General features: G+C 38.0%; 1 protein-coding gene across 1 annotated transcript; it reads right to left on the bottom strand.

Moving 5' to 3' along the window:
* Positions 1–76: 76 nt before the first annotated feature.
* Positions 77–21,847, bottom strand: LOC120578330 (uncharacterized). The gene is made up of 8 exons (XM_039831009.1): positions 18,396–21,847; positions 17,740–18,103; positions 17,331–17,670; positions 16,720–17,138; positions 15,404–16,629; positions 14,948–15,307; positions 438–822; positions 77–352 (listed from the first exon to the last, which is right to left on the bottom strand). Exons 1-8 carry the CDS (start codon positions 21,845–21,847, stop codon positions 77–79), a joined length of 6,822 nt encoding a protein of 2,273 aa, XP_039686943.1.
* Positions 21,848–23,108: the final 1,261 nt, after the last annotated feature.

Raw genomic sequence — 23,108 nt, 5'->3', positions numbered from 1 at the left:
ACCAACTACAACCCTAACTTAAACAAACTAACACTGCAATCGGAATCCAACTTGCCACCAGATGCAACTTCAGCCATTACTTTCTTCCATAAAACACACAAAAGAGAACCCAACTTGCCACCAGACTCCACTTCAGCCATGCCACTTTCTTTTTCTCAGCTAACATCTTCTTCTTCCACTTATCTTTCTTCAAGTCATAAATTCCTTCCATAGCTTCAACACAATTACACTTCTTTTCTTTAGACTCCACTTCTTCCTCAACCTTCACCTTCTCTTCTGTCACTGCCATCCTAGATGTCACTTCAACCATTGGCCTTGTACCAGCAGCAAGCTCATCATCCCAAATCAACAACTGACATGTATTTTTTTTCATCCAATTGCGACACTTCCAAAATCGACGTCCTTGATTCGCTCTTGTGTGTAGCAATGTAGATGACCATGGGCAACTCACAACGACACATTGGAAGCATTCCACGGGAAGTTTCGAATTCACCGTACAATAAAGAACCATACGTGTACCCTGTACTGCTGTTTCCAGTTGACATTTTCGAACTGGAGAAAGTAAATCTGAGATGAGGGAATGCGAGTGAAGGTTCAATGGAGAAGAAGAGTGGATGTTTTAGGGTTTCAGAAAGCAAGAAGTATGATTGAGAAGAAGAGAAGAAGAATACGTGAGGAAGGAAAGAAGGAGGCAGGGGTAAAACGGTCATTCCGCGCGAAACCAGACTCATTAAGGGCAAAATTGTCATTTCCCTCCCCATCTGCTGATGTGTCCTGCCAAAACCCCAGTCACCAAGTGCCACGTAGCTAATCACCCTCCACCTCAGCAAAATTTTGTAATTAGGACGAATTTTCAAATGATTAGTAATTACAGGGGCAAAATGGGAGGATTAGTAAGCTCAGGGATGAAAAATCAAATGGCCCATAATTACAGGGATGAAAAGCATATTTTACCCAAGTTTTTATTATAAACTAAACAGTGTATGAATAATTATGTGATTTTAAACTTACCTCCCATATATTGTTTCATATGTAGAGATATCTCTACCACAATTAAATAGATCCAATTTCTTAACACAAATCTCTTTTCAGAAAAGGTTAAAAAATATTTACTAAATAATCAGAATTATAAATCAAAAAACTTTTAATGAGTTTCAAAATTAATTCTCCACATTTAAAAAGATGTGTGAAAGCTTGACAAAAAAAAAAGGTGTTTGAATTATGATAATATCCATTATGGTCTTGACACAAAAATAAGTTCTACAATATCATCTTCTCTTAAAGTGTTGAATCCAACAATAGACATATGGACTCCAAAAGAAAACGAGATTTACACAATGGGCGGGAGGGAAGGTTGGCTATTTATATTGAACATTTGCTCTGTTTTTCTTTTGATGTTCCGATGTGGGACTTTAAAAAACGGGTAAAGATCCTCTTCATTTGGCATAATAAATGGAGTATCCAATTTGGAGAGAGATGGACATATAAATAGATAGTGGATCCTACTATTAAGTAGGTCCCACCATCATTAATTACTTTTTAGTTTTTTGATTTTTTTTTTGGATCTTTATCTCTCAAAATGGATGAAATAGAGAGAATAATAAATGGAGAGAATCTTAACTCTTAAAAAACACTACCGACACAATACAAAATTTGGCGATTCATTGGTACGTTATGTGTGAGAATTACACCCACTTACTAGTGAGTACTGAGTATGAGTGGGTCATTTCCATTTCCATTTCCTTTTCCCTTATCATAGAATGAGGTTTTAATATGGAAGATCGTTCAACCCACTTACTAGTTTCCACATCACTTCTCACCTTTGTCTGTCATTTAACTTCTTTCTTTTATATCTTTGAATGTTCCACTTCTTCCAATTTCAGGCCTTGTTTGTCATATAACACATCAAATTAATCTTTCAATTAAAATTAACTTAATGTTATCATGTTTCACATGTTATATGGTAGAATAATTTTATTTACGTCTTGTTTTCAATTACAAGGAACCTAACATTGCATGGAGAGATGGATCAGCAAAAGTTGAAGGAACCTTTGCCAGTGTTCAACAAAAACGAAATATTGGACATTGTTTATCATGGCCTGACTAGTTGTCATTTTTCAAGCTGCTATATGGTAGAGTCGTTTTAGCTTAAAGTCTTATTTTCATTAATTTCATGTATCACTAATTTTAATTTGAAGGTATACATACAAGCACATTACATTGAGTACAAAAATCAAGAATAAGTAGAGATGGCACGAGAAATGGAAGATATAGCATCAGAAATGTTTTAAGTGCACAATTATGTACCAATTCGAAGCATTGACGGAGATGTTTCTCGTCCACGCTCACCATATGCTTTCAAATCCTATTGTGTAGTCCATTAACATGAATGAGAGTTTGAATAGTTGGAGGTTTTAAAAAACGGTCGGTTACCGAGAAAAAGGCCGCCACAAAAAGGTATAGGTAGCGGACGTTACCGTTTTTCACCGTTTTTATAGAGTGAACAAAAATTACGACGAAACGTTGTTACAGCCGCGACGAAACACCGTTACGGCCCAAAGAAATGCAGTTCATGACAATAGACATAGAATCCGGGTATTTTTTCAATTGAGATAGATGAAAATCATATTTTTAGTACATATTTGATCATAAATTACATAAGTTATCTCCTTATCTAGTTTAAACTCTAAAGATTTCTCTAGTTTAAGTTATTCAAGTTACTATCGTTATTTAAGAGTTGTGCAATGTTGTGATTAATTTACACCGCGACAACCGCAATCCATATCGCAACACCCGTAACGGTCGAAATCGCAAAATCATGTATGCAACCGCGACCTTAACCGCGACCGTTTTTTAAAACTTAACACTGATTTGTGATTGAATAGCATTTATAACTATGACTTTGAAGAGTCTTCATATCATAATTATTCCCTATTACTGCATAAGCCCCCTTTTTGAATCCATAAGCTTACATTTTCCATCTTCTTCTATCAAAGTCATTGTCCTATACAACTGAAGACACACAAAAAGAAATACACTTCAAAAGAAAAGGATAACATGCATAAAAGAGAAAATTGTATGCAAAAATAATGAACAAAAACAATACTTTACTTTCCAATACTAAAAACAACAACCACACTCAACACTATTTTGTGTGACAAAAATGAAAAGGCAGAAGACAGAAAACAGAACACCTGCTATAAAAATAACAAAAATATAATAAATTAATTAATAATAAAAGAAGAGTATGAACTTTTTTAATTACTGGATTGTTTTCGGGTCATTATATATTTTTTTTCTTCTTCGCCTTTCATAAAAAAGGGAGAACATGAAAATGGGTTCCTTCTGAAAAATGGGTGAGGCCAAATAATCGTTGGAATTTTTCTTTTGACATGGCATCCATGGACACAATTTCAGAAATTTAAAAAAACTGAAATTTCTAGATTAAAAATGAAGGATTAAGCCAATAAAGTTGGCTTTGGTTGATCACCGACAAGGTTGGTTCAACTCTCGTTGTTATGAGGACATCTTTGGTGGATGATCTGAAGTTTAACTCATCTAAATAGAACTTACGATGAACCGAGTCAAATTTAATATAGTTTGAAATTCGATTCGACAATTAACATGTTGAGTTTGGTTATGATCCAAATGATCAGAAAAAAGTTCATTAAATAAATGATATGAACTTGAGTTACATATAGTTTGACTCATTTGTTAATGAACTACACACACGAAGTTTCTAAGTCGAAGAGAATTTTGATGATATTCTCAATTCTAGTTGTGGAATTTTGTTGGTATTTATCTAGTACTACATGTACTAATGTGCTTTTGTATTTCTGTTTTAGGGTGTTTGTAGGTGTCTATATTTTTATTTTTTATATATTTATTTGATATTTATATAGGTTAGTATTTGCATCTATCATTTAAACATAGTACGTTTGTTATAGCTTTTATTTGAATTTAATTTTTCCTTTTAAAAATAAAATAACATGGTCAAAAGATCTAGAAATTATCTCTTTTTATTGGCATGAAAAAAAATTGACTTAGACATTATTTTAAGCCATGTATTTTCATCTTTCAATTAAAAATCAACTTAATATTATCTTTTCATAATATTACACCTGAAAGTTTTCATATTACTACAACCGAGAGTTATAAAATATTTGAAGCTAAAATGTCTGAAGTAATGTAGGATTATTGAAGCTATCAGCCACCAACTTTGAATCTAATTCAAATCCAACATTGTCTACACTAACTCTTATTTAAGAGATGTAATGTAGAGAGACTTTGAATGATCCAAAGTTGTCAGGAAAAAATATATTAGTGCACGTAAGAACTCAAGATCGTAACAAAGCTCAATTATACCATGCAATAAATATTTAAAGGTATTATTGAGAAGTAAATATGAACAAAAATTTCTACTTAAGAGTAAAAATGCTGTAAGGCACATGAGGTATATTTATAATCCACATTTGCTCTGTATCTCTCCTCATGTTCCGATGTGGGACTTATTGAGACTCTAAACTTTCTTTCTTCCTTTCATCTTCAAATAATGTCATGAGTAATGGTCCGCTATCAAATAGCTATCATCAAATAGAATAATTAGTGACAAATATGAGAAAACAAACACAATATTAATGCTACATATTACCAAACTATCTCCTGCAAACTCTTTTACATTCTATATCCTCTTCAGCAAAAAAGAATGAGGAAGGAGATGTTTACAATTGATCTTGTCTCGTAGAAACAAAAATATTCCAACTTTATTCTCTGCAAAAGTCACGTCGATATTGCACGTAACTATTCCCTTATTTCCCCATTTTAAGGCGTTGTCATCGGTAGCACACAGACAAACCTCAACAGGTTCTTTGTCTCTGCCATCCCACAGTTTGATATTTCTGTTTCGCCAAAGGCTCCGCATCGTGGTGCATAAGATGCTGTACTACCCAATGTTCATTTGTTTAGGCAGTGCCAACACCAATCCAACAATGCCATCTACCAATAAAATATGGGGTTCTATATATTGCTACAAGCCAGCTTTTTTCCAGACCTCTATAGAAACAGGACAAATAATTAAAATATGCCAATTATTTTCCATATTGTTGTTGCATCTGGCACAATTTGAAGGACTCACGTAAAAAATACCAGATAAAGTTCTTCACTATCAGAGGCATATCCAAATTCCAATCTAAAGACCAATCACTGGGAATATGTAAGTAAGATGTGTCTATGAGTGTGTCGTGTGTTATGGATGGAAGAAGAGGCGTCTGAACTACCTTCTCTTCATCTTCTACCACAAACTGACAGCCCCCTACCTTAGGTGTCCCACTTTTTCACATCCTCGTGTCAAAGATCAATTGGATCATCAAGTTGTCAATGGTAGGATAACTAAGGTAGGGGGCTAATCATGGGTGTAAACTCGACTAGACTGGCAGATCACCGTCTATCTATCAGACTAGACGGGACACAATTTCTGGCTCTAAGCCCACCATGAACGCCTCTGGAAATCAGAATGCTCATACTCGATGAGCAGGCATCATTATATTGATTACAACATTCAGAAGGCGATGTGGTTTTATTTACACCAGATTTGTTTAGAAATTTTAAGCCCCTATCTCCTATTTTTTTCTGTCCTATTAAAAGGAATATGGTTTTTTAATGTGAACTCTGTCTCCATTACTCGACAACTATTCGAGCAAAAAGTGAAACTCGTTGATACATTCATCTTCCTAACAGGCGGCAAATCATCGTCAGCAATCTCACGACCATTTCTTTTGCCCTGTTTAAGTGAAGCTGATACACAGTCCAAAACCTTATCATATGTCGAGTCTAATATCTTCCTCAACTTTGCTATGTAAACCTCTTTCTGATCGTGCTCAGAAAAAATTAAATGAGGAAACCCTCCTTCCATGTACATTGGATGCGGGTGCGGAGAAAACCCGGATTTAGAAAATGGGGGCATGGGAAGGTGATATATGTCCCGCCCCCACCCAACCTACTTCCATTTGCTATATTACTCTTATATTTACTAACCTTATTATCCATTTACCATTAAATGGTACAATATTACCCTTTTGATTTTTTTAAATATAAGTTGTGATTGATTTTAGTTAAATGGTTCAATTTAATCGTTAATCTTTGATGAAGAAATAAAATGCAGTCATTCATAGACACACTTTGTTTTGTTGAAAATTACTAATCTTTGATGAAGAAATAAAATGCAGAGATTCAACTTAGAGCGAAGCCTTGTTTTACAGAATATTGAAGTTTTAACATTAAGATTGTGAAACCTTTTTTTCTGCTAGTTTCATTCTTGCAGATTTGCAGCAAAGCCTTAGATTCGGCATAAAAGAACAAATGCAGATTTGAGCAATGTTTTATGTATGGAATGAATAGGAAAAATAATAGCCCAACTTCTATAAAGAACCTTAGATGCTAATCATGGGTGTAAAATCAATGCAGATCAGAGGTTTTATTTTTTGGAATTTTTTATACATTCAAGAACTAGACACATTTAAGAACCAAAATGGTTGTTTAATCCAATACTAAAATACGACCTCACACATTTAAGGACCAAAATGGTTTTTCTTAATATAACTTTGTGTCTCATGTTATATGGTAAAGTAATTCACATTAAGTTTATTTTCAATTATAAGGTTGCATCTCACTATTCTCTTAGAAATCTAATAAACAACGAGATGTCTCTGCATACCCTGTTTAGGTTGCATGTCATGCTCCTGCAAAAGGAAAATCTAGATTTAATCGATTCATGAACGAATCACAGATATTGAACACGCGCATGATGGATTCACAATCCACTACAATAGAGACTTTGTAACTGTCTACTAGTGACAAAGTGGTTTGTGTGCATATTTTGCTGAGATTAGGATAAATATCACATTCTGCCACAACCTGCTAAAAAGTAGAAATTTAATAGATGTCAAGCTGCACCTAAGTACCTTGCTGAGATGCCTTAAGTGAACCCTCCATTCTTGGTTCTATCAAAAGGTAAGTTTGTAGAAAAGAAAAGCTGTAAAATGAAGACATACATGAAGTCGTTGGTCTTATAACGAACTAAATGAAAGGGAGGCGAATCAGCATTGTATCCCAAAATTTAAGTTTGAATGCATACATAGTGCAAATAAGGTATCTGCATACAACTAGCCATTTTTTAATAACTATCTTCAAATAGAACAATTAGGTGCTAAATTCCACTTTCCATCAACAAATATGACAAGTACAATCTCAGTTCTATAGTTTACCAAATTATCGCCAGCAAAAACCTTTTAGATTCTATCCTCTTCAACAAAAAAGAATGAGGAAAAAGATGGTTATCTTTGATCTTGTATATGAAATGTCAAAAAGGCTGGGCTGATATCGTTTGAACCCTGAAAATCGAAGTGTATGCTCATTTTGCTGCATAGTGAATGAATAATTGGCAATTGTTTAGTTAGAAATCAAAGAAAGAAATACAAAATTATAGATGCATACATTTCAAGAATATAACAAAATTGGCTTAAACTAATGATCCAAAAATAACATGAGATCACTAACATTGTTTAAAGATAATAGACGAAGAAGAAGAATAGAATATGGGATATTGTTTAAATATTTTCTCACCATATTGGATGATCATAGCAGATTTCTATGGGTCATTCTTTTAAAATCAAAGTCAGAAGTTTCTATTCATGTGAAAATTTTTATCCTCATGATCAAAACTCAATTTCATGTCACACCTAAATATGTTAGATCAGATAATGGGCCTGAGTTTTTACTTAATTAATTCTATGCTTCTCATGGCATTATTCATCAAAAGTCATGTGTTGAAACTCCTCAACAAAATGGCAGAGTTGAGAGGAAACATCAGCATATTCTTAATGTTGGTAGGGCTTTATTGTTCCAATCTAAACGTCCTCCTTCCTTTTGGTCTTATGTTGTTCTTCATGCTATTTTTTTTTTATCAATAGAGTACCTACCCTAGTCTTACACAATCAGTCCCCATATCATGTTTTGTTTCATAAACTTCCTGATATCCAACTTTTCAAAGTGCTTGGTTGTCTATGTTTTGCTTCTACCTTGCAATCTCATAGGTCAAAACTTCAACCTCGTGCTAGAAAATCTTTAATTTTAGGTTACAAATCTGGTTATAAAGGTTACCATCTTCTTGATCTATCCACCAGAGAAATATTTGTTTCCAGACATGTTACTTTCCATGAAAATATCCTTCCTTACAAATATACTGCATCATCCACTAACCCTAGCTGGAAATATTTTTCACATTCCACTACAGACACTTTGAACCCTATCAATGATACTTCCTCCATACCTCCTGCACCTCTTTTCATTGATGACACTATCCCTAATTCATCTTCTTCATCTTTACCTCCTTCATATGTTTCTCATTTACCTAGAAATTCCACCAGAAATAAAACTTCACCTTACTATTTGCAAGATTATGTATGCAATAGTATTAAATCTACTACTTAATTACTCTATTTCCCATTATCTCAATCATAATAAATTGTCTGCTAATCACTCTTCTTTTGTTTTATCTTTACATACACACACTGAGCCCAAAACCAATGCTGAGGCTAACAAGCTAGAATGTTGGAAGAAAGCGATGCAAGTTGAGTTGATGGCTCTTGAACAAACCGGGACATGGAATTTTGTGGATTTACCCCCTAATGTGAAGCCCATAGGATACAGATGGGTATTCAAAATCAAACGTAATGCTGATGGCAGTATTGAGAGATACAAAGCGTGTTTAGTTGCAAAATGATAGACTCAAGATGAAGGGCTTTATTACTTTGATACTTTCTCACGAGTTGCAAAACTCAACACTGTCAGATTAGTCATTGCCTTAGTATCTATTAAGCATTGGCATCTTCATCAGCTTGATGTTAATAATGCTTTCCTCCATAGAGATTTACATGAAGATGTTCACATGACTTTACCTTCAGGCATCTCAGTCAAGAACCTTAATATAGTCTGTAAACTAAATAAATCCCTCTATGGTCTCAAGCAAGCAGGAAGTGGTATGATAAGCTCACTTATGTTCTTATCCAACATCACTATACTCAAGCTAATTCAGATCATTCTCTTTTAATCAAGAAAGTTGGTACTTCATACACCATTTTACTTGTATATGTGGATGATATTATTCTTGTTGGTGATTCTTTAGAAGAATTTCAATCCATTAAATTCATTTTGGACACTTTGTTCTAAATTAAGGATTTGGGTCAGCTAAAATTCTTCATTGAGCTGCATTAAGAGTTCTGAGATATCTGAAGAACTGTCTAGGAAAAGGTTTATTCTTTCCTAGAGATTCACCTCTTCACTTGCAAGGATATTCAGATGCAGATTGGGCAGGTTGTGTTGATAATACTAGGAGATCCATCAGTGGTCAGTGTTTCTTCTTAGGGAACTCTTTAATTTCATGGAGAACAAAGAAACAAGTGACTATTTCTAGATCCTCTTCTGAAGCTGAGTATCATGCTCTAGCTTCGGCCACTTGTAAGCTTCAATGGCTGATTTACCTTCTTCAGGACCTCCTTGTTTCTTGCACCAGACTTCCTATACTCTTTTGTGACAATCAAAGCGTTTTACACATAGCAGCTAACCCTGTATTTCATGAACACACCAAACACTTGGAGATTGATTGCCACATATTGAGGGAAAAGCTACAATCTGGCGTACTCAAACTTCTTCTTGTTTCCTCTCAAGAGCAAGAGCAAGTTGTTGATTTCTTCACCAAAGCTCTTCATCCTCAACCTTTCAACCTTCTTTTATCCACGTTGGACTTGTTAGATATCTATCAACCTCCAACTTGGGGGGGGGGGGGGGGGGGGGGGGGCTATTGGATAATACACATAAGGATGAAATAACTTGTATCTCATGTAATTGAGTTTTTAGTTGCACTATAGTGTTTCATTACTACAATAGCTTATCATGTACACACAAATGTATATAAACCAATTGTATCTTCAATCACAAGGAATGAGAACAACACTTTTCATTCACACTCTTTCTCTCTTAATAATTTTCAACACAGTTTAGATGGTTAAAATATATATTGTATATTTTAATATTGGAAAAATCATGTTTAATCACGCAAAATATGTGGTTAATTGTGTTTAGTAGATTGCTAACAAGTTGCGACAACTTGTTATATTCATTAGTCATGATTAAAAGTAATTAGCCACATAAATGAACTGTATGCACCATCTAAATGAGGCGACACATGGTTATCAAATTTATGTGTCATTGAACCATTAATTGGTGTCTTATAGGGACTACAAGCTACATATTAATGTGGCGACACATGGTTGATCTAAGGTTTTAAATCGTAGTAACAGTCGTGTATCAATCCTTTATATTATAGAGAATTGCAGTCAAATGTGGTTGATGCAACTTCAATCGCGCAAGCGCTTTAGGATTGCAAAGGATTAGAAACTTGCTGCTGCAACCAAGATTGCGGCCACTGACATTTTTTTTAAGAAATATTGCTTGCTTAGTAGAACAAAAAGAAAATATATTAATTTGTACGCTACTAGAACTTACAAAATCATGAATCTCAAAAATCATTGGAAGAAACTTGAAATTTGACCTATAATCCCAACATTCTTCTTCAGTGTATCTTATCCTACTTCTCCTAGAGATAGCTCTATCACATAATTAAATCGGCCAAATTTCTCAACATAAAATTCCTCATTGGAAAAGGTTGAAAAATATTCAAAGCAGCATTGATTAAACATCTATTAAATTTCTCAGAAAATCTACTTCTTAAATTTGAATTTGAATTTAGAATTGAAATAGAAATTAAAAATTGTAGAACTTAATTTGGTGGGCTTTCACGGGGCAACGAAAAAGTAACATATGAAAACTAAGAAGCCACTAGATTTTTAATTAAGTGTACAAGGTTAGCATTTTTTTTTTATTAAGTATGTTAAAATAAGTTTGCATAGCTCAGTTAGCAGGGACATACATTTTATATATAGGGACCTAAATTTGAACCCCAGACACATGAATATGCATTTTATATACAGGAGTCTGAATTCGAATCCCAAACACCCCATTTATTCGCCTTGAAAAAGATGAATTCTAACCACTAGACTACCAGACTTAATCTCTCAACATGTAACACCACTTTCAAAATAATAAACTGAAATTTAGTCATGAACAACTTAGCCACCATTGAATTCGGGTTTGTCACAATCCACCACACTTAAACCACTAGAAGAGACCATAAAATCATAGTTATGTGATTTTGCGCAAAGTGTTGTTTCCTTTTCAAGTTTATATGATGAAGATATACTTAAACTACTAGAAGAGACCATAAAATCATAGCATGTCTGTGCTCCTCGATTTTCGGATATCAAATCATTGATTGATTTGAATCGTCAATCTTTGAACTCTCAATTTTTATTCGTGGGAAGGGACAAAAATGAGTAAAAACCCTTATTGAGACTTTGGATTCGGGGGTTGGTTACGCGAAGGGAAGGTGCTAGCACCCTAAGCGTCTACGGTATTCCGTAGGAACCTCTTACCTAATTTATCTTGTGCTACATTCATTGCTTATTTGAAAATTATTACCTAAAAATCTAAGTAAAAGAATGGAGGGAGAAGAAGTATGTTTTTGGTTTATTTTTATTTGATTTGGAAGGACAAGCCCTCTGCCTACGTACCCTTTTGGGAAGGGATCAAAACCGACGTAGTTCCACTCAAAAATTTCTTTGGTGGGTTAGGTTGATTTTAAGATTTTTGAAAATGGTTTTAAGAAGAGAAAGAGGCCTCAAGGCATGAGATAAAAGAAATGAGTGTTGTTGGTGATGTTCATATTTTTTTTTGTGATTTTTGTGTTTGATCTGTATTCTCTAAGGGAGAGAAAGGATTAGGGTTTGTGTTGATTGAGGGACAGATTTGACTCTGACGCAGCTACAGTGATTTTTCTGACCCTCTTCCCAATGATTGGACAGTGCATTTATAGTGACAAAATAGGGTTGGCTCAAGTACAGATCAAAGACCAGAATACCCCTGTTGGAGACTTGGGGACAAAAACTTAGCAAATAAATAAAAAAAATAAGAAAAAGGAAAAGAAAAGTGGGAAGAAAGAAAGAAAATCACGTGACTTTCCTTTCTTTGTTTGCTTTTTTCCCTTTTTTAAAAAGAATAATAAAATAAAATAATAATAAACAAAAAAGAAAAATAATAATAATAATAATAATAATAATAATAATAATAAAAAAAAAACAAATAAAATAAAAATAAAATATTAATTAAATAAAAAGGTCCCTTCGAAATTTGACATGAGGTACTTCAAAGTATCCTCCCTGCCGAAATTTCGATTGAAATGATTAAAAAGACACGTCTTTTAAAAAATACAATTAGACATTTTAAAATGACTTGCCTGTTATTATAAAACGCGTTATAAAAATGCAAATGGAGTGATTTTAAATGTTGTAAAAAAAATGCAAGCGAGGACTCAAATGCAAGGTGAAAGTTTTTAAATGATTAATGACGAAAAACACGAGTTTTAAAAGGTAAAAAAAACGAATAAAAGAGAATCTGAACTATTATAAAATGTGGACAAAAAAGATTTCAAATGGTCCAAATTTGGGGTATGACAGATGCCCCTATTTAAGTTTCTTCGTCACGAAGGTTTTAAAAGGGAAACTTTTAAACCAAGAGGTCGAGGAGACTTAAATATATAAAAACGCCAATTTTGGACCGTTTGAAACGCCCGAGATGTGATGCTGATGAATGTGATAATATGACTGAATATGATGTAAGTATGAAGGTAAAGATGATGCAGAGACTGACTGGGAGACAAATGGATAGGTATCACTGGGGAAAGAAATGATAGGTAATGCTTATGATTGTTGTGAGGTACCTTGAAACGACTGGAGTATAAATGATGATGTTTATTAACATTGTTTCAAGGCGAAAGTAAAGACATGATTGCCGACGAGTGGCGAAAGTAAAGACATGATTGGTTGCCAACGAGTGGCGAAAGTAAAGACATGATTGGTTGCCGACGAGTGGCGAAAGTAAAGACATGATTGGTTGCCGACGAGTGGCGAAAGTAAAGACATGATTGGTTGCCGACGAGTGGCGAAAGTAAAGACATGATTTATTGCCGACGAGTGGCGAAAGTAAAGACGTGATTGGCCGACGAGTGGCGAAAGTAAAGACATGATTTGCCGACGAGTGGCGAAAGTAAAGACAAGACGGACCGATAGGATTTGCTAACATTGTAGGATAGCAAACACACGGTAAAAGTGAAGACATTGTAAAGCTTGGTATCAAGGGAATGACTTGATAAAGATAAAGTTGAGGGGAACAAGGAATTTGTCTGAAGACAAAGGGGAATTGTATAGACTGATTACTGGTGAGACCTGCCACATGTTTGATTTGATGACATTTTGGAGTTAGACACACTGGGGGTGATATCTAAGGATATTGAAATAAGTCATTGGGTAAAAATGCAACTATGTATGAATGATATTTATATGCGTGCTATGTATGCATGAATGAATGAATATGTATGAGACTCATATGACGGTATAATGGTAAGATTGTTGAGACAGGACTGGGCAGGTCTACAAGGAGAATGGCCCGGCATCACTGTACGAACACTCAAAACCTTTACTGGGGATAAAGTCACGGGGGATGAATCAACCATTGTTAGGGTACATCCCTTAAACATACTGCTGGGGTAAGTCCTCACAAAATGGGGTAGAAGTCGCCATTTCCTCAATGCAACACCGTATTTTCAAGCTTGAATAGTCATTGCCTTTTGTATATATATTTGAAATCCCTAACTTTTGCCTGGATCGTCCTTTCGGATTTTCAATCCACCGGGGAGACATTTTTCTTTTTCTCTTTTTGTATGCCCCTAATTTTACCTGGATCGCCCTTTCGGGTTTTCGATCCACCAGGGCGCTCTCTTTTTTTTTTTTTTTTTTTTTTTTTTTTTGCAATGACTATTTCTTCTTTGTTGAACGTGCTTGTTTCGGACCAACTGTTGACACATACTTATGTGATACATGTTTTTAAAGATAATATGTTTGTCATTTTTGTTTTTTTTTTTTTTTTGGAAAGAAAACATAAAAACTTTAGAAAAGTTTTCAAAATTTTTGCTTCAAATACTAATACTAAAAACGAAAGAAAGATTTTTTTGCACATAGAATAAACAAGAATTCCAACAAAGGGGGCACATGCTCAAATTGATTTAATAGAAATGGTGACCGGCTAAAGGCATGGCACCATAGATTACAAAGAGTTGGAATATGGTAATTATAAGGGATAGGTACATTGAACACAATAACCGCTATACTTCTTAACCACTTTGAATTCCACAGTTTGGATGCTTCAATATTAGAGAACTTCTGACAGTCAAGGTGTCTCGGGCGAGTGATGTTTCATCTGATGCAGTTACTTGTCTCGATCCTTAATTTTTGCATAGATCGCCCTTGCGGGTTTTCGATCTATCAGGATAATTTCCTTTTTTTTTTTTATTATTATTTTTTTAATTTTTGCCTGGACCGCCCTTTCGGGTTTTCGATCCACCGAGACGCTCATTTTTTGTTTAAGCCGCCCTTTCAGGTTTTCGACCTACCGAGCTGTTCTTTTATATATTTAGACAAAGTATTTCTTGACTGCATCAGAATTCACAGGACGAGGTAACTCCTCTCCATCCATATTTGTAAGAATTAAAGTCCCACCAGAGAAAGCTCTCTTCACCACGTAGGGACCTTCATAGTTTGGCGTCCATTTGCCCCTAGGATCTGGTTGAAAGAATTTGATACATTTGAGCACAAGATCTCCTTCCTTGAATTCGCGGGGATGGACTCCTTTATCGAATGCTTGTTTCATCCTTGACTGATATAACTGTCCATGACACAAAGCAGCCATACGTTTTTCCTCAATCAAATTCAACTGGTCGTACCTGCTCTGGCACCATTCAGCTTCAGACAATTCAGCTTCCATCAAGACTCTTAAAGAAGGAATCTCAACCTCTACAGGTAGTACAGCCTCCATACCATATACCAAAGAGAAAGGGGTTGCCCCTGTCGAGGTTCGCACTGAGGTACGGTATCCATACAAAGCGTAGGGTAACATTTCATGCCAGTCCTTATAAGTAACTACCATCTTCTGTATGATCTTCTTGATGTTCTTGTTTGCAGCTTCAACTGCCCCATTCATCTGAGGTCTGTAAGGAGAAGAATTGTGATGTTGAATCTTGAAGTCATCGCACAACTCTTTCATCATGTTGTTATTCAGATTTGTGCCATTGTCTGTGATGATTCTGTTGGGAACACCGTAGCGGCTGATGATGTTGTTCTTGATAAATCTGACCACTACCTGCTTGGTCACATTGGCGTAAGATGCTGCTTCAACCCACTTGGTGAAATAATCGATAGCCACTAATATGAAGCGATGCCCATTGGAAGCTTTTGGTTCAATCCGACCAATCATGTCAATGCCCCACATAGAGAAGGGCCACGGGGAAGAGATGACATTGAGCATAGATGGTGGTATATGAATCTTGTCAGCATAGATTTGACATTTGTGGCATCTCTTGGCATGATTGTAGCAATCAGCGTGCATTGTTATCCAGTAGTACCCAGCTCTCAATATCTTTTTCGCCATGGCGTGCCCACATGAGTGAGTTCCGAAAGAGCCTTCATGTATCTCATGCATCAATTTTTCTGCTTCATGCTTATCCACACATCTAAGTAGGACCCCGTCAAAGTTCCTTTTATACAAAACGTCTTCGTTAAGGAAGAAACGGCCTGGCAATTTTCTCAATGTTTTCTTGTCCTTGTTGGATGCCCCAGGTGGGTATTTTTGAGTTTGAAGGAAAACTTGGATATCATGATACCATGGCTTGTCATCATCAATTGCTTCAGCTACAAACACATAAGCAGGTCGGTCGAGAAATTGGACATTGATTACTGGCACAGTATTGTGACCATTCACATTGATCATTGAGGATAGAGTAGCTAAAGCATCTGCCATTTGATTCTCATCGCGGGGCACATGATGTAACTCTACTTTGTTGAAGAAAGTCAGCAAACGCCTTGCATAATCTCTGTAGGGAATCAATCCAGGATGACGAGTTTCCCATTCTCCTTTGATCTGGTTAATCACAAGAGCGGAATCTCCATAAATGACAATTTTCTTGATCCTCAAATCGATGGCTTCCTCGATACCCATGATGCAAGCTTCGTACTCTGCGATGTTGTTTGTGCAATCAAAACGTAACCTCGCAGTAAAAGGGATGTGAGTACCCTTAGGGGTAATGAGTACCGCACCGATTCCACTTCCATAGACATTAACAGCTCCATCAAATATCAAACCCCATTCGGATTCAGGATCAGGACCTTCACCGAACACTGGTTCGTCACAATCTTTTGCTTTTAGATACATAACCTCTTCATCTGGGAAGTCGAATTTGATTGGTTGATAGTCTTCGATTGGTTGATGAGCCAAATGTTCTGCCAAGATGCTACCTTTGATTGCTTTCTGAGTGCGATACTCGATATCATACTCGGACAATAACATCTGCCAGCGGGCAATCCTTCCAGTTAAAGCTGGCTTCTCAAATATGTACTTGATAGGATCCATCTTGGATATCAACCAAGTTGTATGATTAATCATATAATGACGGAGACGCTTGGCAGCCCAAGCTAAAGCACAACAAGTTTTCTCAAGTACAGAATATCGGGACTCACAATCAGTGAACTTCTTACTCAAATAGTAGATAGCGTGCTCTTTCTTTCCGGTTTCATCTTGTTGACCCAAAACACAGCCCATGAAATCTTCCAGTACTGTTAAATACATGATCAAAGGTCTTCCGTCAACTGGAGGAACAAGAATTGGAGGTTCTAACAGATATTCTTTGATTTGATCAAAAGCCTTCTGACAATCATCATTCCACTTCACCCCTTGATCCTTGCGGAGTAACTTGAAAATTGGTCCACATGTGGCGATCATGTGAGAGATAAATCTGGAGATATAATTGAGCCTACCAAGAAAACCTCTGACTTGCTTCTCTGTCTTTGGAACAGGCATTTCTCTGATGGCTCTGACCTTGTCGGGATCAACTTCAATACCCTTTTGACTGACGATAAAGCCTAGGAGTTTACCAGATCTAACACCAAAAGTACATTTGTTGGGATTCAACCGGAGCTTGTACTTTCTCAACCGCTGAAACATCTTCAACAAATACTCAACATGTTCTTCTTCTGTGCCAGACTTAACAATCATATCATCTACGTAGACCTCAATTTCTTTGTGAATCATATCATGAAAGATTTTGGTCATACCCCTTTGGTAAGTGGCACCAGCATTTATCAAACCAAATGGCATCACCACATAGCAGAAAGCACCCCAGGGCGTGATGAAAGACGTCTTTTCTCTATCCTCAGGAGCCATCCTGATCTGATTGTAGCCGGAAAAACCGTCCATGAAGGAGAAAACCTTGCACTTAGCAGTATTATCAACCAATACGTCAATGTGAGGTAAAGGAAAATTATCCTTCGGACTAGCCTTGTTCAAGTCCCGATAATCAACACACATTCTGACTTTGCCATCTTTCTTTGGAACAGGCACTATGTTGGCCAACCATTGAGGATACTCTGATGTGACTAGGAAACCTGCATCAATCTGCTTTCGCACTTCCTCTTTGATCTTGAGGGCCATATCAGGATGAGATCTTCTCAATTTCTGCTTTACCGGAGGACACTCAGGCTTCAAAGGCAGTCTGTGTTCAACGACATCAGGGTCTAGACCCGGCATGTCTTTGTATGACCATGCGAATATATCAACATATTCTCTGATAAGCTCAATTACTCTTTTCTTGACAGATACATCCAACGATGCCCCAATCTTGATTTCTTTCTTGTCTTCCTCAGTACCCAGATTGATGATTTCTACCTCTTCCTGATGAGGTTGAATTGTCTTCCTTTCTTGTTCCAACATCCATTTGATCTCATTCGGGATCTCCTCATCCTCCTCTGCCACAGCCTCGTAAACCGGGACCTCAAAGTTGGGAGAAAGCATGGGGTCACTGTGTTCAACGGATTCACTTATGTTCAGTCTGCACATGATTCATGATTGATTTTAATGAGTAAATGCAGACCTTTGGTTTTGAAATTTAAAAGAAAAAGAGAATGATTTTTTTGGATTTTTGTATTACCATTTTTCCAGAAAAAGCAACAAAAAATAAAAAGTAATAAAAGCCGTGATAGAAACGACGATTTTTATTTGTAATAAAAGTACTAGAAGCAAAACAAAGCCCTACATGATTTCACTTTCGCCTTGGGCAGAACGAAAGGAGTTTTCTAAAAAACAAACAAAAAAAACAACAAAAGACAAGACAAACACATTACTCAGAGCGGGGTGTCACAGAAGGAATGTCAACAGCAATCCAGTTGCAGCAAGCTCCTCCCGGCGTCACAAAGACCGGTGTCACTCCTCCAGGTGCATCATCTAAAATTGCATTGGTCTCTGGCGAATCATGAATGAAACCAGCACTGTGGAAAGAACCTCTGGTGGGGTCGAACATCCCAGGCTTACTGTTAAGGAAACCAATTCCCTCTTTACGCTTGTTTTCTGGCAACTCCACTAGCTGACCCCAGCCTTCGGTTTTGCCTTCCTGAATTACTCTCCGGGCATCCTTCAACGAAGCCATACAAGTCTCAATCTTACCGACACTTTCTTCGGCAGAGAACCCTTGGAATGATGGCCCGTCTGAACTACTACCACCGATAACAGAGAAAGCAGACAAATTGCTGATTAAAAAGGCCGATTCGCCACTCACAGTGATCAACTTTCCACGACTTACAAACTTCAATTTCTGATGGAGAGTAGATGTCACAGCCCCAGCGTCATGAATCCATGGTCTGCCGAGCAAACAGCTGAAAGAAGCCTGGATTTCCATGACTTGGAAAGTAACCTGAAATTCATGTGGGCCGACCGAAATTGGCAAATCTACCTCACCATACACCGATCTCCTAGTTCCATCGAAGGCCCTCACTGTCACCTTGCTAAGTCTCAAAGGAGCCTCGGAGTACGCCAATTGGTCGAGAGTTGACTTGGGCATCACATTAAGTGCAGAGCCGGTATCTATCAGGACGTTGGATAACGAGTCCGTTCTGCAAAGTACAGAGATGAGTAATGCTTGATTATGCTTATTCCCCTCCGCCGGGAGATCTTCATCACTGAAAGTCAGACTGTTACACGCGGTCACATTCCCCACAATGCTTTCGAATTGACCCAGAGTTACATCATAATCCACAAATGCCTGGTCTAGTACTTTCCTCAGGGCATCCCGATGAGCACCAGAACTTGACAACAGGGCCATGATGGAAATCTTCGCAGGAGTTTGTAACAGCTGGTCCACCACCCTGTATTCACTCTTCTTGATCAGCTTCAAGACTTCATCGGCATCCTCAAAGTCAAACTCTTTGGCCTGCTCCCCAGCTTTACCTTTACCGGCGTTTCGCTCTTTTACTGGCTCATCGACCGGAACACTAACACTCTTCGGACCCACCGTAGGAAGGATGCGGCCACTCCTCAAAATCCGGCTATTCTCTGCGATATTATCCACAGCAACAGGTGAAGTTGTCTCACTTCCGGGCTCTAGAATCGTGCCTTCATACTTGTAGGGTACAGCTTTCTGAGCAGTAGTAGGCGTGGGCCTAGGCACACAGATTACCAAGGGAGTACCAACGGGCTTTGTACTGTTAGGGTTTATCACCAGCGGCCTCCTGGCTCTGAATACCGGAGTGACAACACAGACGTCTTTGCTTTCGGGTTCCCTTGTAACCACAAGTTCCCTTCTATTTAGGAGACCCTGCACATCATTCTGGACTTGTATACATCCACGAGGATCCATCAAACATATGTCACAAGCTTCATGATTGTGGTTGAAGAGAGTTGCTCTACACATTTTCACATGTATCGGTACCAGAGGAGTCTTGATATCACCTACAGAGAGAATGCGAGCCTCTTCCTGATCGTCTTGAATCATATTAACAGCAGGCCCATGAGTAGGCAGAGGATTGTTCTGAGCTACAGCATCAGGGTCGGTGAAGGTTAACTCTTTACTATTTATCAGTTTCTGAACCTCTTTCTTAAGAGCAAAACAACGCTCCACATCGTGGCCTGGTGCCCCTTGATGGTAAATACAATGAAGGTCCGGACGGTACCAGCGTGGGAGAGGGTCTGGAATGCGAGGAGGTGGTATTGTTTGGACCAGATTCTGTGCAAGTAAAGAAGGGAGCAATGCTCCATAGGTCATTGGCAAGGGGTCAAATTGTTGCCTTTGATTCTGCTGATTGTGAGGAGCCTGAGGACGGGGTTGTTGCTGTGGTCTTTGTTGGTATGGTTGTTGGGGGTAATATGGTTGTTGAGGGAATTGTTGTAGGTTGTATAGTGGTTGGTATAATGGGGGATAGTATGGTGCGGGTCCTTGAGGTCTGGGTGATTGATAGTTTGGGTTCTGGGGCGCGGTCATTTGTGGGGTGATGTTGGCAACAAAGGGGTGATTAGGGTACACGGGCTGAGGTCCTCCATGAGCCACCATGCTAACCTCTTGAGCATTCCTCTTTGGGTAACCATTCCCAAATTTCTTAATACCATTGGACGAAACCCCTGAAGAACCACCTGAAGAACTTCCCGAAACAGCTGCTCCCTTACGAGCCCACTCCTCGATACGCATTCCTGTTTCCACCAAATCAGTGAACTTCTGTGATGCACAGACAATCATCTTTTCTGAATAACAAGGGCTCAGGGTTTCATAGAACAATTCTGAAAGTTCCCTCTCATCCAAGGGAGGACGAATCTGAGCAGCTTTTTGAATGAAGCGTTGTGCGTATTCTTTGAACGATTCTTTATCTTTCTGGGTTAAGGACTGCAACTCTTTGCGACTTGGCGCCAGATAGGTATTATATTTGTACTGTTGCATGAAGGCCTCAGCCAACTGTTCAAAAGTAGTGACTCCTTTCAACCCCATGAACCAGGTATGTGCCGGACCAGTCAAACTATCCTGGAAGCAGTGAATGAGTAAGGGAACATTATTCTTGTAAGCTATCATCTTCCTAATATACATAGTTAGATGATTTTGTGGACACGTGTCCCCTTGATACTTCTCAAATACAGGCATCTTGAACTTTGGAGGTATGTTTACATCTGGTACTAAGCAAAGGTCATATATGCTTTGGACGACTGTTTCTTTCCCCTGCATATTACTCATCTTCTTCTCTAGAGCACCGAACCTTTCTTCCCAATCGATTGCTTTATCATCCCCCATTATACTGTCGGAGTGATAAATCTGCTCTTCATGTTGTGGCCCAACATGCACAGTAGGACCTGCTTGAGTCATGGTAGCTTGAGGAATCGGTTGACTCATCTGGAAATGTGCCGAAGTCTGTTGACCCTGTGTGAAAGGCATTTCAGTAGCGCCTGGACCAAAACCCCCGTTGGTTGCAATCGGCATGCCCCAAGGGTAGCCTGAAGGCATGGAATACTGAGGAGTAGCAAAGGGACCCTGGGGGCCAAGAGGACGGAAGCCTGAGTTGCCCATAGTTGCCATATTACCAGAAGAAAAATCAGTCATCAGAGGCTGGGTGAGACCGATAGTTGTAGTAGTAGTCGGAGATGGTTGCGGGGGACCCTCAGGTGCAGCTGTGACGACCACAACAGGAGTTGAATTGGAGATTGCTGCTTGCTCTCTCTCAGCCATCATAGTTTCCATCATAAGTGCCATTCTTTCCATCTCCCCCTTGAGGTTAACCAGTTCCTCTCTGAGCTGAGCGTTTTCCTGTTCTGCCGCTAACATCCTTTTCTTGATATGAGCTCGAGTGTTGTGAATGCGAGTGGGTTTGTACTGAATACGCCGGGCCACTTTGCTTTTCTGAGGCAGAAATGAGGAGAGTATGAGACTTGGATTTTGATACTTTTTATGAATGCAATATGATGCATGATATGCTATATGCCAAAATATGCAATTTTTATATATATATTTTTTTTTTTTATTGAAGGACCTATAGAAGCAGTTTTGTAAACATACCAACCTAAACAAATCATAAAAAAACAAAGTTGATTACAAGATAATTCCCTTTCTAACAACAAAGCCAAGAGATAGACTTTCAAAGTAAAACAAAATAATTCCCTTTTAACAGACTGAGCCAAGGGATAGACTCCAAAATAAATAAAGGAAAGACTAGTAAAAGCGTGTAAAACAAACTGAAAGACCCTCGAGCTCCTGAAGCGGACTAGTCTTCAAAATCAGAATGTGGGCCATCAAAAAGATCCATACGCCTCTTCTTCCTCCCAGGACAAACTTTGTCAAGAAAATCTTCCTTCTTTTGGAGGGCGGCACTCAGTTTAATGTTTTCCTCCTTTTCCTGGCGATTAGCCCGAATTTGTTGATCCAAAAGGCACCTCAAAGTATCACACTCTTGCTCCTTCTTGTGGTACTTCATTTCCCATATGGACTTTTCACGCCTTTCGACATCCAACTGCTTCTGGTACCCTTCTAAAGACTCGGGAGGTAGAGGTAAAGGTATAGGTGGGACGGTTGAGGTTGCAAACCTTTGTCGTGGGTATGGTATCCTCAATTTGTTGGCTCGATCAATAACCCATTGAACATAAACTTCATGTGCGATGACCGCTCTCTTTCCTAACTGACTCCTGCTTTTCTTGACAATGGAATGCCAAGCTTTCTCGAACTGCACGTTTTGATTCGCATCATCTTTCTTGTAGAGGAAGAAATCCCTATCTAGGATGAGGTACACAGGCTTCATCTCCATATAATACCCAAACTGTCGTCTCGCAAGAATTTGGTTGTAGCTAATTCCTCCCTGCGTACCAAGAAGAGGTACGTTGTTAAAATCACCACAACTGTCAATGACAAACTCTGGGTCACAAGATGGGTTAAACCAGATTATGTCCTTTGGGGTCCAAGTCATGAGCTTCTGGGACCAAGGGATAGGTTCCGGTCTAATACTGGGACGGGGCAAGTGTGAAGTAATCCAGCGGTGGAGTAAAGGTGTACAATAGACGATGGTCCCTTTTCCATGACTAGTGCGATCATGAAT

This window comes from Medicago truncatula, chromosome 1, assembly GCF_003473485.1.
Source record: "Medicago truncatula cultivar Jemalong A17 chromosome 1, MtrunA17r5.0-ANR, whole genome shotgun sequence".
In the NCBI taxonomy this organism is placed as follows: Eukaryota; Viridiplantae; Streptophyta; class Magnoliopsida; order Fabales; family Fabaceae; genus Medicago; species Medicago truncatula.
Note: the sequence above shows the minus strand (reverse complement) of the source record. Positions and strands in the feature narration are given on the sequence as shown.

Coding starts and splice junctions, on each gene's coding strand:
- LOC120578330 (XM_039831009.1), bottom strand. CDS start 21,847: ATGTTAGCGGCAGAACAGGAAAACGCTCAGCTCAGAGAGGAACTGGTT. Junction 16,630..16,719: donor ATTGTGAGTCCCGATATTCT/GTACTTGAGAAA, acceptor TTGATATCCAAG/ATGGATCCTATCAAGTACAT. Junction 353..437: donor GTCGTTGTGAGTTGCCCATG/GTCATCTACATT, acceptor AATACATGTCAG/TTGTTGATTTGGGATGATGA.